Source organism: Podarcis bocagei, assembly GCF_964188305.1.
Source record: "Podarcis bocagei genome assembly, chromosome: 1".
Taxonomy (NCBI): Eukaryota; Metazoa; Chordata; class Lepidosauria; order Squamata; family Lacertidae; genus Podarcis; species Podarcis bocagei.
Window position 1 is genome coordinate 45,969,761 of NC_138125.1, and position 16,650 is coordinate 45,986,410.

The following is a 16,650-nucleotide window of genomic DNA, read 5'->3' on the forward strand; positions in this document are numbered from 1 at the left end:
GGAGCCCTTTCCACCAGCACCAGCTAGCTTAGCAAATGGATGGGGATGGTGGAAATCACAGTCCTTCAACATCTAGAGGGCCTCTGGTTCTCCATCTCTGCCCTAAAATTGTTTGTAACCAGAATATCATAAGCATTGGCACCTGCTTTTTCCTCCTGCCTTCAGAGCTATGCCAGTGGATACTCACAAGTACTTTTTTCAGTTGTGACCAAGATTTGGAAAAACCCTCCTTAGAAGCATCCACTTAATCCCATTCTGGCATTCTTTTAAATGAGCAGCAATAACGTTGTTGTTTTTTATTAAAAAAAAACCACAAATCAGTGAGATTTTGCAGAATTTGCTCTCACTTTTTTATGTTGCCACTGTCTTTCAAGCTGCTTTTAATCCATTGTATTGAATGGGTTTAAATTGTTATTGTTTTTAATACTGTGTTTTATTTCTCTAGACTTGATTATACTACGGAAAGACAGGGTATTAGTTTCAAAAACAAACAAGTTTCTCCAAAGGAACCAATATTTACTGAAAGTTGACTGTAGCTACCACTTCCCCATCATGCAAAGGTTGATAATAATAATAATAATAATAATAATAATAATAATAATAATAATAATAATAATAAATTTTATTTGTATCCCGCCCTCCCCAGCCGAAGCCTGGCTCAGGGCGGCTAACAACAATAAAACAGTACAACACAACACAACACAACACAACACAACACTCTAAAATCATTCCTTATAAAATTAATTCAAATTAAACCACTGGCAACCATTGGGCCAGAGCTCCACGAAGCTTGCCGAGGGAGGGAGTCAGGCTGTGCCCTGGCCAAAGGCCTGGTGGAACAGCTCTGTCTTGCAGGCCCTGCGGAAAGATGTCAAGTCCCGCAGGGCCCTGGTCTCCTGTGACAGAGTGTTCCACCAGATCGGAGCCACAGCGGAAAAAGCCCTGGCTCTAGTTGAGGCCAGCCTAACCTCTCTGTGGCCTGGGACCTTCAAGATGTTTTTATTTGAAGACCGTAAGTTTCTCTGTGGGACATACCAGGAGAGGCGGTCCCGTAGGTACGAGGGTCCTAGGCCATATAGGGATTTAAAGGTTAAAACCAGCACCTTAAACCTGATCCTGTACTCCACCAGGAGCCAGTGCAGCTGGTGTAGCACCGGGTGAATGTGATCTCGCAGCGAAGACCCCGTAAGGAGTCTCGCTGCAGCATAAGGAACATCTTGTTATATTAATTCATTTCATTGCATCGTGGACATAAATATGGGTTACTTAACTCTTTTGCTCACATTTCCTTACCATGTTGTGCCAGATAAGCCAGTAAAATATGAAACACAGTCCAAAAGATCATACTTTTGGAGAGTCAACAGGTGGGAATATAATGCTGTAAGTGCTCTCATCCCCCCTCCTGTCGTCATAATTGCCACCACTGGCACCTGTTTTGATATAGAAAAAAGCAGAACATTCATTAGGATGGTTTATAAAGGGAAGAGGTCTTATAATTATATCAAGGATAGAAGCTGCTACAAAATATAGATACAGCTGGTACTTCAATATCTGGAGAGCTACAGCCATAACATTTCAAAAAGAACTCTGTGCAAGTCACTGCTCCCTGGAGCCATTCCCAGGTTCTTGGCAGAGCCCTTACATGCAGGCAAGCCAGTAGGGCAGGTATAGAATAGATTTGTGGAGCTTCAAACAGCGTGTCAATGGGAGCAGCAGAAAGGAATGCAAACGTAAAAGCCTTCCAGGTCTTGTTCCTGGAATCCAGGTCACAAGGAATTTAGCTGACTTGGGGAAACAGCACTAGCCCAGCTTATTTGCCCAGCAGTGACCTCAGGGGGAAAGATGGGATATGAGAGTACACATTCACTGCTGGCATAAATTGTAAACTTTGTTAGAAAAAGATTGATGACTTTTTTTCCTCCAAGGCAGGTCATGGGATGAGTCCTGATTTTTAGAGCACACAAGTATGTGTGTACAAAACTGCTACACCTGTTTGTTTGCCAGCTAATCTGCTTGCAGAAGTAGATCAAATTATATGTAAAATATGCACCTCCCCCTTACCTCATCTTCACACAGATCTTCCTCAAGCTGTAGTGCCCTTTTAAAGGCAGCAGCAGCAACCTTTTTCCTTTTCTGCAGGAATTCCAGTTCCTCTGGACAGAGATCAAACCCCAAGCGAACATCTAAGCCCGATGTGCTGTAACACAGGTGAAAATGTATCATACACCAGAACTTTCAGAATACACAAGAAGAGCCCTGATGGATCAGACCAAAGGTCCAAGTGGTCCAGGGCATTTTGCTCCCTCAGTGGCCAACCAGATACTTGTGCGAAGCAGTATTGAAAATGGGCAGGTCTGCATCCATTGATCCTCAAAAATGTAAACCACTTTGCATAATGTGTGATGCTGGGCTGTGACCAAACTGATAGATGATGCTATGTTAATTTAACTCCAACCAGAAAACCTCAAATCCAATTCACGATAGTGCAGAAATTTTAAAGTACATTTTTTAGTTGCAAAAAACTCTTCCTCCACTTCTATAATGGTGAGCAGAGCACATTGTGTGTTCAGACCCAGAAATCTCCCCCCTAAATAAACACACATTTGACTCAAATTTTAGTTTTGGTTTTTGGCAGAATTTAGGCCACAACTTTATTGATTACAGAAGAGTGGTTGCATAGGTTCTGTTCGACTAGCTCCCTGCACTCTTGCAGGCAGCGCTGACCCAGGGTACCAGAATAGGTCAGCCAGGGGTGAACACCTGAGGTAGGTGAAAAGCCCAGGAACAGACTATGTTCACTCCCCGATGCTCCCCTGGACTCAGGCACGGGCACAACCCCCTCTCAGGGGTTGACCAAACCAAGTTGAGTCCCTGGATTCCTTTAATGGAATACCCTTCACATAGGGATGGCGAGACCGTTCTCCCATCCCTATCACATGAACCAGAGCCTATCCGTAACCATACAAGTTGTGACGATTTGCTACGTGGCAGGCGAAACCCAAATGGCAACAGCCAATCAGCCAAGTGGGGAAAATTCCTGCCGTGCCCCTGTCCCAACGACAGACGGCACACGACAGCATAGGAAGGCCAATTGCGAAAATGCCCTAAAAGTAGGGAGAGGTGGGCGGGTGTTCCGATGCACAAGCCGAAAGAGGAAGCTCTGGGTCATGTGCATAGGTATATATAGGTCCCTTGATCTGTTTAGACTGCACCCCATGGCCAAATTAAGCCCAGCAACAAGGGACCTACCAACTGGGTGTTGTGGCTATCCAATATATCCACCCACAACCAGGAGGTCAGTCTCCAGGTCTCACCGCAACACGTGCCCTCTTTTAGGGAGGGCACGCTTTATTGGAAGAGGACTATAATTCTGAATGTAATGACTCTCAAACAGTAGTAAAGGGGTTTGAGAAGTACAATTTCAAAGTCATAGTGTTAGTGATAAACATATTCATTATGATCCTAAATTTATTTTTGGCATATGTTAAGATTTTCCAGTTTTCAAGTCAAAACTATATACAAATATTTGAGAGGAGATTTCTCAACTTGAAATTGAAGGCCCAAAATTTGGTTCCTTGAATCTAAGCTTCACAAAGCTAATTTGTTCTGTGAAGTAAATATGCAGGGGGGGGGGGGAATTGGTCACATCTTTTAAAAATGGATAAAGCGGAAGAGCCAAAAACCACATTATTTTATTTCGACTGAATCTTACCAGGTCTTTGCTTTGAAGTGTAAATTAACTTCTTTGTCCTAAAAATTAAGAATTTTAATACAATCAATTATGTCATATCATAAAATCCTTCCCAACTTCCAAAAATAGACAAAATGTATTTCCTGTTCTGTGCCAAGTTTGCATATGCTGTTGTGAATGTCAAAAATCAGAGTTGTTTTTATACTCTTTCTAATGATTGTTGACAATCTCTAAAATTTGGAATTCACAATATCATGTACATAATTTTGGTTTCATTCTGAAGTCAGTGATTCTAGTACCTTTACTGACTTATAAAGTGACCTCAACATATTCTGGAAAATGCGACTGCAGTTTATATATTGTGATAATATTTAGGAAGGATGTGGGCAGGGCATCTCCCATGTATTTCAGGTTGCAGTTATTCCACAGGACCATCCATTTCTCTAACTAGTCCCACACACTATAGTGGTTTTGTTTCATGCAGCCAATGAAGACAGCAGCCCCATGTCAAGCTTTCCTCCTGTTCCCATTGGGCAGTATTCAACTACTGCACTCCATCACGCCAATGTTTGTGCAACCCAACTGTTTGTGCAACACTTTTCCTCCTGCATGCACCATGCTTCTCCCCAGATCTGCTCCAGGGGTTTGGGGGAACCCCTAGAACAGGGGCACATGGGTTGTGGGGGAAGAGAGAGGGAGAAAGTTCTGTGGTGCAAAAATAAATCCTTGTTCTGACAGGAAAAAAAATGCTAAACAGTCGTACCTTGGTTCTCGAACGGAATCCATTCTGGAAGTCTGTTCGACTTCCGAAAACGTTCGAAAACCAAGGTGCGGCTTCTGACTGGCTGCAGGAGATCAGAACTGTCACTTCTGGATTTGCGGAGTTCAGGAGCCAAAACATTTGAGAACTAAGCTGTTCGGAAACCAAGGTACGACTGTATTGGATTCCACCCATTATGGTACCCTTATGGTACTTTTCAATGCTTGCTTCACTTGGGGGAAACGTAATGTGATGACATCACAACACTGGCCTGGGACCCAAGTATTTGAAAGAATATTTGGCCAGCGTGATATATAGCAATTCATTCAAATACAATATAGCGATTAATCATAAAGCCAGTAAATAACATCAGCATCTTAAAACAATAAACACAGCAAAGTGGTAATGCTACAGCAAAGGAAGCAATCCTTAAATCAGCTATTTCTGTTGGCCTGAAGCTACACCTTAAGTTGATGCCTAGAAGCGATGAATGTGAGGGACAAGCAGATCTCTAACAGAAGCGAGTTCTAAATGTGGGTTGCCACAAGAGAGAAGGCCCTGTTCTGTGCTGTCATACAACAAACTGTACCCACTGAGGGAACAACAGGCAGTGCCTCCCTAAATAACCTTAAGGAATGGATCAGCAGGTAGTGTGAAAGGCATTCCTTCAAATATTTGTATCCCAGGGCATATAAAACTTTTAAGTGTTAACTCTGGAATACAAACTGGGACTAGGAGTGAATAGGCAGCCCATGTAACTCCTTGAGGATCTGTGAACATTTAGTACTGCTGGCTAATAACATGGTAGTCACATTCTGTACCAGCATAGATCACACTGCAATAGTTTAAAATGGGGGTGGGAACCTCAAGCCCAGAGGTCAGATCTCCCAAGGCTACACCTCCTCAACCACACCCCATCTTCCCAGACCACACACTCCACCAGCCCATCTGGTATGCTGAGAGTTTGTTTGGACCCTGGGTGAGGAGAGGGAGGGTGTGACAGAAGGAAAATGAATGGATATTGATTTGTAGATATTAGTAACTTCGTATTAATGCAGTATTTTTTACATGTAACTGTGTCTTTTATAATATATAGCATTATAATATATATATAATATATTATAATATATAATATATTGTTTAAACTGTCTGTGGTTGCTTCAGTTCTTTTGTACATTTTGCTTAGATGGAGGACAGAGGTGTGTGTGTGTGTGTGTGTGTGTGTGTGTGTGTGTGCCTGCTGCACAAAGGTTAAGCTTATATTCATTGATCTGTCGATCTTTGCCTCTGGTCCCCCCTACTCACCACTGGCATGTGGCTATCAAAAAGATGTTCAGAAGGGAAAGGCTTCCCATTCCTAGTCTAAATGTAATGCTATTTGAGCATGTACTTCTATAGTTAGGCTATGGTGGACCAAGAAGGGCCATAGCTGGACTAGGAATAGCCTCTCATAGCCACTGAGGCCAGCTGGGTCTCCAGCGACAATGATGGCTAAAGCTATGCACCTGTTCTATCAGGAGAAATGCAATTCCATCTGGAACAGGCCCTCTATACAGCTCCTGGATCCAGGAAAAGCCCCCCATCTTATCAGGTTTCAGTCTCAGTTTACTGTCCTCATCCAGCCTGCTACTACCTCTAGACACAGTCCAGCATCCGCACAGATGCTGCTGCTTCAGATGGAATGGAGACAGAGCTGGGTGCCATTCACATACTGATGAACACCTGACTTCAAATAATTGGATGATGGCTCTCAGCGGCTTCCTATAGATGTCCAAAAGCATAAGAGAATGAATAGAACCCTGTTGAACCCTGCAGCCTAAGTACAGAGTGGCTGAGGAGGAGTACTTACTTCTTTGATTATATCTTGATCCGTGGGAAGTGCATTCAGAGGCAGAGTCAGGTTCCTGTTTTTGTAAGCGTTAGCGCCACATGAGTTGCAACAACAACACTGAAAATAAAGAGATTGCCTCTTTAAAAACAGAATTGCTTTTTTAAAACACCTCTCCCAATAAAAGGCATGACTAACTAAAATTATCCAGGTTACTACCATGCTCAGCTATGACATACAAAGGTGGGAAGTGACCTCTTCTTTGGGAGTAGAAGATCCAGTTCTGCTTGCTTAAACCTGGCATAGTGGAAAAGGGAAGGATCAGTGAAATGCAAGTTGGAGACACAGCCTAATGAAATGTTTTGAGTTCCTTCAAAGGATCCTTTCAATGTACATCTGACATCTTGTTCTAAAAAAAGAAAAGAAAAAGAGGACAGTGTTGAAAAAAGGAAGCACAGAAGTTTTTTAAATTAAAAAAACCCCCAACCATCAGAAATAATAAAAGGTAAGGTAAAGGACCCATGGACGGTTAAGTCCAATCAAAGGCGACTATGGGGTTGCGGCGCTCATCTGGCTTTCAGGCCAAGGGAGCCGGCGTTTGTCCACAGACAGCTTTCCGGGTCATGTGGTCAGCAGGACTAAACCACTGCTGGTGCAATGGGACACCGTGACAGAAGCCAGAGCGCACAGAAATGCCATTTGGTGTGCTTTCAAACTGCTAGGTTGGCAGGAGCTGGGACAGAACAACGGGAGCTCACTCCATTGCAGGTATTCGAATTGCCGACCTTCCAATCAGCAAGCCCAAGAGACTCAGTGGCTTAGACCACAGCACTACTTGCGTCCCTCTCAGAAATAATATCAACCTCCATGCCACTGAGATCTCTTCATGTGGATTGAGACATGCATTTCGTGAAAGTTTTTTATGCTGTTTTGTTCATTATCGTGACAGTGCAAGCCTGTATACATTTACTTAGAAGTAAGCTGCACTGTGTTCAGTGGGTCTTAGCTCCAATTAACTCTGTTTAGCATTTTGTTCTACATCCTGATGCCAGAAAAGTAGATGGAATGTATCTACAGCTAAGACTTTAATCTTCTGCACTCCTGCCAATGTTTAAAGTCCATGTAACTCAATGGGGATTACTTTTGAGAAGACACATGAGATCGCACTATAGGTATGCTTAGAAACTTAACCTTAAAAACCATTTCAGGGAGCCTAACAGTTCATCTCTACATCAAAATCTGCCTTGTCCCAATCTGGGGAAATGGGCATTTCAAGAACAGGTGGCACTCTGGAGTTTAATAAATTTGACAAACTCTTACAAATGCTGCTATAGTCCAAAAAGTTCGGACTACAGCATTTTCAGTAAAATTGACCCAGGAAGTTAAAGCCTTAACAGGTAGGAAAGACAACAGTGATTTTATAGAGACATGGTACCAGAGCTGGCTCAGCCATTAAGGAGGGTAAGACTGCTGCCTCAGGCAACAGAAGTTCCTGAGGCACCACTGCCATGGGCTCCCCACCTGCCCTGCCACCTCCACTGCTTTCCCCATACAACCCTCTGGTGGCAAGTCAAGAACCAACCTTGGTTGCTACTTAGTGGTTTTTGAGAGAGAAACACACCATAGGCTCAGGCTCAGATTTGTTTCATCGGTGTGCCATGGAAGCTGCTTCCTCACATTAAACCATAGTTTGTTTTACACCATGGTGTAATGTGATGTGCTCACGAGGACAGAGGTTGAAGACATTAAACTTGACTCTTTCAGTCTGGGCTGTTGACATTGTAGAGTATATTATGGTACCATCTAAGGTGGAAGCCATGTCAGCAAAATGCCTGACTGTGTTTGCTAGCAATTTTACCCATTCCAGACTGGACCTAGCACCTGAACTCCAAACCTGAGGCCTCTATCATCCGGTCTAATGGGTGGTAGTGTGGAAAAGCATTTAATGAAGGAATAACCCTCACGTTTAAAATACGTATTCTTTTTTTTCTTCCGTTTCCTTCGATCCGCCTGAACCTCTAAACAGCAAAGTTCACGACACTGCAACAGAAGCAACCCACAAAGAAGTGAATAACATTTTTCATCTCACAGTTTGCGCCATGAATGTTATGCAACCACAAATTTAATTTATTTGGCCAAATGCCATATATTCAGTGCTTTTTTTCTTAACAAAATGAAAAAAAATGTTTAGGGGTACTCTCATTTTGACTCAAGAAAATCACAATTTTTTAGTTCAAATCAGGAAAAATAAATACAGTAAATAGACAAAAGTACAAAGATTCACAAAATGTTTAGGGGTATGTGTACCCCGGGGTCCCCCCAGAAAGAAAGCACTACATATATTCATGTTCTCACTTGATGCTTTTAATTGATTGAATTAAACTTATGAGCTCTGGAGATTCATCAAGTTAATAAATGACTAAGGAATTGTTCTAGAAAATGTGAACCACACCCCTCCCCCAAGCAGACATTACTTGACAGCAGTAGTTGCATGATACAGGGCCTGCTTTGTGAGGAGAAAGACATGGCTTTTTCCTAAACTAAATTCTCAGACGTGTGAGGGCCCACTTTCACAATTACCTAATTATAAGTGGGCTTTTTTGGGATGCAGCCACTACGAATATTGCCCAAAACCTGAAGGCAATTTTATTGCTAGATAGTATAATGTGATACCCTCCAGATGTTACTGAACTCAACTCTCATCAGGTCCAGCTACAATGGCTAATTTTCAGACATATGATGGGAATTGTTGTCTAACAACACCTAAAGAGTCCCATGTTAATTACCTCTCCATAACTTACTATATAAAGAAGAGTTAACAAATGTACACAGGCAGATCCCAGAGTTCTTGTGCCTAGTCAGATCTCAAAGAGTTCTTCTGGCAGTTAGAAATGACACTTTTAAAAGTCGCTCCAAAAAACCCCTGTGTGTGTGCGTGTGCGTGTGTGTGTGCGTGTACCTCTTTGAAACCTAGTGATGGCATTGAAAGGAAAAGATGATGGGTGACATTTGCAATGAAGTGTTCATCATATTTCATGTCATGAAGATTTTAGTCCATTGCAGCTACTTGGTTTTGCTGTCTCATGGTGTCCTAATACTGAGATTCATTCATTTCACTATTCCATACATCGGTTCTTTTGACACAGTTTGTGCATTTATCTGTATGGGCCAATGCATACATTCCATATCTGGTATTTAACCTGATGTGAGCACTTATCACATGATTGAGTCAACTCACATGGGAAGCCAATTCAAATATTACTGTAGCCAAGTTGAGTTCTGACCACCCAAAACTTATTTTTCTGATTTGCTAACATCTGATTTGGCTCCCATGGTATGCATATCATAAGAGTGTGAATGAAAAAGAGGCGGGTGGAGGAGAGAAAGCTGCAGTTTCTCCCATACACTGTGTGATGCTTGCATTTCAGTATTCAATATTCCACCATACCTATATCTAAGAATTCTCTTTCACACTGACACAAGTCAAACTTATTGTCCTCTCACTCAGGATCTTGTTCAGTCAACATTAAGTAGAGGTAGTTTACAGAGTTCCTGCAACCCAGAGGTACTGCACAGTAAATACATGAAGAAATGGAAATTACCACTATTGTTCCATTTGTAATGATGGTTTCAGCTGGACCGCATCTAGGAAATAAATATACAGATACACACACACACACACACACACACACACACGATGTTACAATGTGAATGATTTAAGGCACAATTGTTAAACATAAGTTAGAGCTGAACAGTCAATTTATGTCTTAGAATTTAACTTTGCCCTTTTCCTTTTGCTGCTTACCACCCCCCGGGACTAGCCAGCCCTGCTGCTTTCCCAACAGAGACATTGCTTTTGCTCACCAGAATGGTGTGGGGACAGGACAGCAGTGAGGTCAAGGATGCATGTGAGCGCAGATGGGATTGGCTCTTTCAGTCCTGACCCACTCCTCTGCCCTGCTCCCCCCTAGTTTTGGTAAGTAGCATCAACAACACTATCAGGAGGCTGGTGGTGTGGCATTACCCCTAGGTGGAATCTACACACATATAAGAAAAATGTTGTGAAAATGCTTTTTTAAAAAAAGTTTTGAAAAATAAATTGAATTTGCCATAGCTCGCCATCACCATCTAGTGTCACATTTGTATAATGCACTTTACAACACGCTTAAAATGTTTCATTTGCAGCTGTATATCTGAGTCCCTGGTCACTCCGAGAAACGAGTTCCTAAATTCTGACTGCTTAGCAGGAAAGGTTTGGTTTCAGCCAGAGGGCAAGGCTGTGCTTGTGAATGGCAACAACGATGGCAATCATCATATTAAGCAGATTTTAGGCATGCTCTACTGATGAGGATTTCAAAATACAAAAGCCAAGTGACTGGGTTAATCAGGTCAGTGTTCTAATTCGTAGATCCTTCAGATCATCTTACTGCCACATCACCACAATCTAGTCTGTTTTGTCATCACCACATTTCTTTGCCTGTGACTCTAGCACGACACACTACTTATTCTTGCAAAATTCCCAGGACAAGGAAATTCAGAACCTTGTAGCAATATGACCCATCCCTAACTTCTGCCTTGCATCGACAGCTTAGTTCTTGTAGGAGACACCAGGCAATTATTTCAAAATAATACTGCTCTATTTTTTTTAAATTGTTTCCAGTACAATCCTATGCATGCCTACTCAGATGTAATCACCACTGAGTTCAATGGGACTTACTGTTAGGTTAAGTATGGCGGCTTGAATACTCTTCTTAGTAGTAACCCAATAGTAACCCAAGGGGAAGAGTCTGATGAAATGGTACAAATCCCTGATATCATTTTTATCCAGCAATCATAGTGCTTTTGAGCTAAAGCAATACATTATCGTGTTTGTATGCCAGGCACCTGCAAACTAGACATCTGAGGGAATCAGTCCTGATGGAAGAAATTATGGCCTCTGCTACTCCAGATGCACAGGAAGGATTAGTGCAAGGAGAAGAGGAAGCATTATGTAAATCAGAGTTCTTATGAGGAAGTCGTCTTTTGCTCACCAGTTTATGGATATCACCACAGGCAAAGTTGACATCTGAAGGCACGCTAAGGTGTGTTTTATTTGCTACGTAGGTACATGTGTTGAAAGAAAGGAAAACTTCCTCCCATTAACAAGTTCCTCACTGATACCAAGGAAAGGAGATGGATAGCTAATTTGAATTGCATCACCTTGAATTTTTATAAATAGCAAGTTTATACAATTAGGCTCATTCTATGGCCATTAGCTGCTGATGGTAATTTTTAGATTTAAAACATTTCTGTCCCACTCTCCAACATACAAGATGATCTACAAATGGGCTACAAGATGGGCTACAAATGATTGCCGATGAAATACCCAGCGAACATTAAAACACCGAGTAACACAAGAGACCTTATTCTTAATAAGATAAAATAAAAACAAGAGAATACAGGCTTCTATAGTACAAGAGAAGACAGGCTTCTATAGTAATCGGTTTCTACAGTACTTGGGTTACTTACATATTCTCCAGTGCAAATTCAACCTCCAATTGTTCATGTGTCTGAAAATTAGAATGCAGCATAAATGGCACAAATTTTGCAAATAGTTGTTCCACAGACATTGAGGATTTGTCTTTCCTGGCATGGAATGGGATCAAAGATTAACCCCCCCCCCATCTTATTGCAGAAATTAAAACTGAATGTTGAAAATTGAACTTGAAAAAGAAAAAGAGCTTGGTGAAAAGCACTCCTCTCACACACACCCTTTTTTCTTTCATAGAATCATAGAACTGTAGAATTGGAAGGCACCCCAAGTGTCATCTAGTCCAAGCCCTTGCTGTGCAGGAATCCTGCCCCCAGCCTCTCTGGGTGGGCTCAAACACCAACCTTCTGGTTAATAGCTGGACGCACTGACCCATTGCACCACACCATAGGGCAGTTGAAAAAACATGCAGAACTGCTGCTTTCAGGTCTGTTTTCACCTTTTTGACTATGATGCCCAATCCCAATTTGCAAGGTTTAACAATCCCATGTTTGTTTAAATACAGAGGTTGGAAATCCAATGTTTGTATGTTCAGATGTGCACAATAAGGTCAGGTTTGTTGCTGCTGTTAAACTATGAGTCCCATATATTAGCTTTACAGATTCCTCTTTTCATATATGTTTGGTGTCTAGGTCATCAGCAACAGTGAATATCTCAAATTCTTCACACTCAGAGCAGCTAACCTGTGGTCCTCCATATGTTGCTGAACTACAACTCCCATCACCCCTGGCCATTGACCGTGCAGGCAAGGGATGATGGGAGTTGTAGTTCAGCAGTATCTGGTGGTCCACAGGTAACCCGCCTCTGGTTTATGTACTTTTTTTTCACAGTATGTACATTTTCTTTCCTTTTTTAAAAAGATGGCATTTTCAAATAAAGTGTTTGGATTTAAGGATTCAGATGGATTTCTTTGTCAAAGCTGAAAGGCTAAGTATATGATAAAGGTTAGAAAAGGAAGCATATGTCACTATAAATCTTCTCAGCGTGGGACTGTATATAGCTACATAGAACTAAATTGCGGATGATGAGAACAACAGGGTCTCCTGATGTAAATTAAGTCCATGTGGTAATCTCGCCTTGATATGTAGTACCACTCTCAGTGGCAGAGGAAGCCGCTCAGGTGCCTGGGGCGGCGTGAGCCGCCCACAGGGGCAGGGCACACCACAGGGCCTCTGGAGTCTCCCTGCCTCCTCCCACTCAGCCGCTCTACAGCTGGGGTGGAGGCAGCGGGTGGACTGTTTGGGTATCGTGGAGCCTGCACACGCCCAAGCCACTGCATCTCTGCAGCCTTGCGGTGAGTGCCGCCTGGCATTTTATCACCCCCCTCAGTGGTGACATCCGTGGTGGCCCGCACCTACCGCACCCCCTTCCTCCGCCACTGACCACTCTTCAGCCCTATCAGCAGACTTAGTAGGCTGAATGGCCATTGAGCAGACATGTCCCACATATTGCGATACCTTGGTATCTCTTGTTGGGTTTTGTATCTAATGAGTAGGAAGCTCTAATTGTTAGAGGGTGCCAATTTCATGAGGGAGGCTAATCACATATGAGGGTGTTAGGTTGCATGGCAAAGATGGTTTGGAGAAGAGAGCAGTTCTGGGAATATAGGTTCCTCATCCTTGGTCTAGAAGTATCTGAAGAAGTGTGAATGCACACGAAAGCTTATACCCAGAACAAACTTAGTTGGTCTCTAAGATGCTACTGGACATTTTTTTAATTTTTTAATTTTGACTATGTCAGACCAACACGGCTACCACCTGTACAGTGGTACCATGGGTTAAGAACTTAATTCGTTCTGGAGGTCCATTCTTAACCTGAAACTGTTCTTAACCTGAGGTACCACTTTAGCTAATGGGGCCTCCCACCGCCCCACCGCCGCCACACGATTTCTATTCTCATCCTGAAGCAAAGTTCTTAACCCGAGGTACTATTTCTGGGTTAGCGGAGTCTGTAACTTGAAGTGTCTGTAACCTGAAGCATCTGTAACCTGAGGTACCACTGTACTGGAGCATCCCTGATGGGCAACTTCTGCGTTCCTGTGGACTACTTTCGGCTGAAAAAACCTAATGAAAAAATTCCCGGAAACCTTGTCACTGAAGAAGCCCAATGGGCAAAACAAGGGTGTATCCTGAGAATTGGTCTATCATCAGCTGCCTTGTTACTAAGTAGTTCCATTTGTTACACTCTTAAGACATAGGACAATGCAGAAGGAAGATATCAGTATGAAATGGCATTGCCAACAGGAACTGTACGTTGTAATCGTTGGACTTGACAATCTTTGGACTTTACGACAATAATACATATAGAAGGTTAATAGTAATATATGCTATTGCCACCAGGAACTGTGCTTTGCAATTTTTTGATATGACGATTAAATTACAGTTTTATTACATATAATAAAAATAAAAAAATTCCTTCCAGTAGCACCTTAAAGACCAACTAAGTTAGTTCTTGGTATGAGCTTTCGTGTGCATGCACACTTCTTCAGATACACTGAAACAGAAGTTGCCAGATCCTTCTATATAGTGAGAAGGTGGGGAGGGGTGTTACCCAGAAGGGTGGTGGGAATGGGTTATATTATAATGTTATGTTACTTTACAGCCAGTTACGTGTGTGTTGTAGTGTTCTAAACCTACCTGTACCTGGCAGGACAATATGCGAGAAATGCAAAGAAAGCTCAGTTAAGGATTGATCTCTATGCATGCTCACCTGGGGATTCAATTCAAATTTCATAAAAACTGATTCTCCAAAGGGGACTTTAGCTATGTCAAAAAAAATGACACGGTAGTCATCATCTCGAATAACATCTTCGTCCCATACAGTCAATTCTAAAACATTCTGGAATCAGAAATTAAAAAGTATTATGAATGAATAATGGAAACACAAAGCTGAGAGAGAGAGAGAGAGAGAGAGAGAGAGAGAGAGAGAGAGAAGGCTATTTTAGTCCAACTGTGGGCTACAAAGGAGAAACAGAAGTGTGCTACGTATGCCTGTGGGAAGGCTCTATCAAACAGGAGTACTCGCTTACATGAGAAAGGGCCCCAAATTGAATCATAGGGCACCTCTAGTTAGAATAATAATAATAATAAAAATCTCAGGTAGTAAAACTGAAAAGACCCCTAGAGAGTTACTTGCTGCCGGACACTGTAGGTGATATTGTGTTAGATAGGCCACTGGTCTGACTCCTGTGTAGAACAACTAATAATGTGGAGATCTGTATTGCATTGCATTATATAATGACCGTACAGTATGTGTATCTGAATAGCAGATACTTTTCAAAATGGTGGCAGCAAAAGAAAGGAAGCTGCGATAAAGGAGAAGCCAAGATCCTAGCCTTGGTTTATTTAGAAGGGACTCTTTAGTACATAGTTTAAAGTCAGTGAAACAAAGAAGTGGTCACAGATGCAGAAGATCAATAACTAGGGCAACATGGAGATGATTCTCCTAGAGGAACCTATGCATATACCATCTTTTCTCCTACCTTAACTTGGCTCTGGATCCTGAAGTAGAATGTTTCATTCCATATTGGATCTTTGCAATTTGCCACTGTTTTGGTACGAACTTTCTCACATGAAGCCGTAGGCAGCCACAAGGTCACATAACAATCTGTTTCACTTACTGTAGGGGAGAATATGGAGTAATTCATAGTTTTAATTATGGCCAAAATGAGATTAGCATACTGGATTAGACTGAAGATTTAGTTCAATCTTGTGGGGGGTAGCAGATTCAATGTTTTCAAGGTGTACCACGTGTCTCTTAACTATTGCAAGAGGAGAGCTTGATCTTTGGGAGCAGTGGCCCAGTTTGTAAATCATGGTTAATGACTTACAACCTAGCCTCTAACATTTCTGCAATGAAAATAGGGATGTCCTATTCAATAATAATAATAATAATAATAATAATAATAATAATAATAATAATTTTACTGTTTATACCCCGCCCATCTGACTGGGTTGTCCCAGGCAGTTATACAAAAACATAATAAAACATTAAACATTTCAAAACTTCCCTATACAGGGCTGCCTTTAGATGTCTTCTAAAGGTTGCATAGTTACTTATCTCCTTGGCTCAGGGACTTCATAACTCCATACCCTTCAACATTTCTCTGATGTAAATAGGAACATCCTACCATACCCTCCAACATTTCTCTGATGAAAATAGGGCTGTCCTAAGGGAAAGTGGGACATTCCGGGACCAAAACAGAAACTGGGATGGCTTCTGTAAATCCAGGACTGACTCTAGTTGCTCTTGCTTAAAATGCCTAGTTGCTCTTGCTTTGCTGTTTCCCAATCATGAGCATGAGAAGCAAGCTCTGAAAACTATGCTGACACATTTTAATTCTTGAAAATGTATGGAAAATCATTTTTAAAAGAGAGAAAGTCTGGGTGGGGAGCAATGTTTACTTCTGCAAATCTCATTCAAGAGGTCATTACTGTGGTACCTCTGGATGCCAATGGGATCCCTTCCGGAGCCCCGTTCGCATCCTGAGTAGAACGTAACATGTGACAGCGCGCCTGTGCATGCACGGGTCGCATTTCGCCACTTCCGTGCATGTACGTGATGTCATTTTGAGCGTCTGCGCATGCACAAGCGGCGAAACCCGGAAGTAACGTGTTTCGTTACTTCCGGGTCGCCGTGGGGTGTAACCTGAAAACGCTCAACCTGAAGCATATTTAACCCAAAGTATGACTGTATTTCTATTTTGTCCAGCAGGAGGCAAACTCTCATTCTATACTTACATAAAAGGCAGATGAACAACTTACCCTCTCATGTCAAATATAAAATCAAACAGAACAAATAATATCCTTAGAGCAACATTCCACTGCATGTTCCCATCTAAT

The 16,650-nt window shown here is 42.1% G+C and overlaps 1 protein-coding gene across 2 annotated transcripts in view; it reads right to left on the reverse strand.

The window, feature by feature from the left end:
* The window catches only part of LOC308594776 (cytosolic phospholipase A2 epsilon-like), a 42,830-nt gene that overhangs the window by 12,281 nt on the left and 13,899 nt on the right, over positions 1-16,650 (reverse strand). For both annotated transcript variants that reach the window (XM_081208239.1, XM_081208240.1), the window contains 10 exons: positions 15,291-15,427; positions 14,519-14,647; positions 11,788-11,828; positions 9,882-9,924; positions 8,244-8,319; positions 6,519-6,688; positions 6,301-6,399; positions 3,713-3,750; positions 2,062-2,197; positions 1,294-1,430 (listed from right to left, as the gene is read on the reverse strand). In XM_081208239.1, coding sequence (XP_081064365.1) covers positions 1,294-1,430; positions 2,062-2,197; positions 3,713-3,750; positions 6,301-6,399; positions 6,519-6,688; positions 8,244-8,319; positions 9,882-9,924; positions 11,788-11,828; positions 14,519-14,647; positions 15,291-15,427 — 1,006 coding nt within the window. The remainder of the gene's footprint in view (positions 1-1,293; positions 1,431-2,061; positions 2,198-3,712; positions 3,751-6,300; positions 6,400-6,518; positions 6,689-8,243; positions 8,320-9,881; positions 9,925-11,787; positions 11,829-14,518; positions 14,648-15,290; positions 15,428-16,650) is intronic.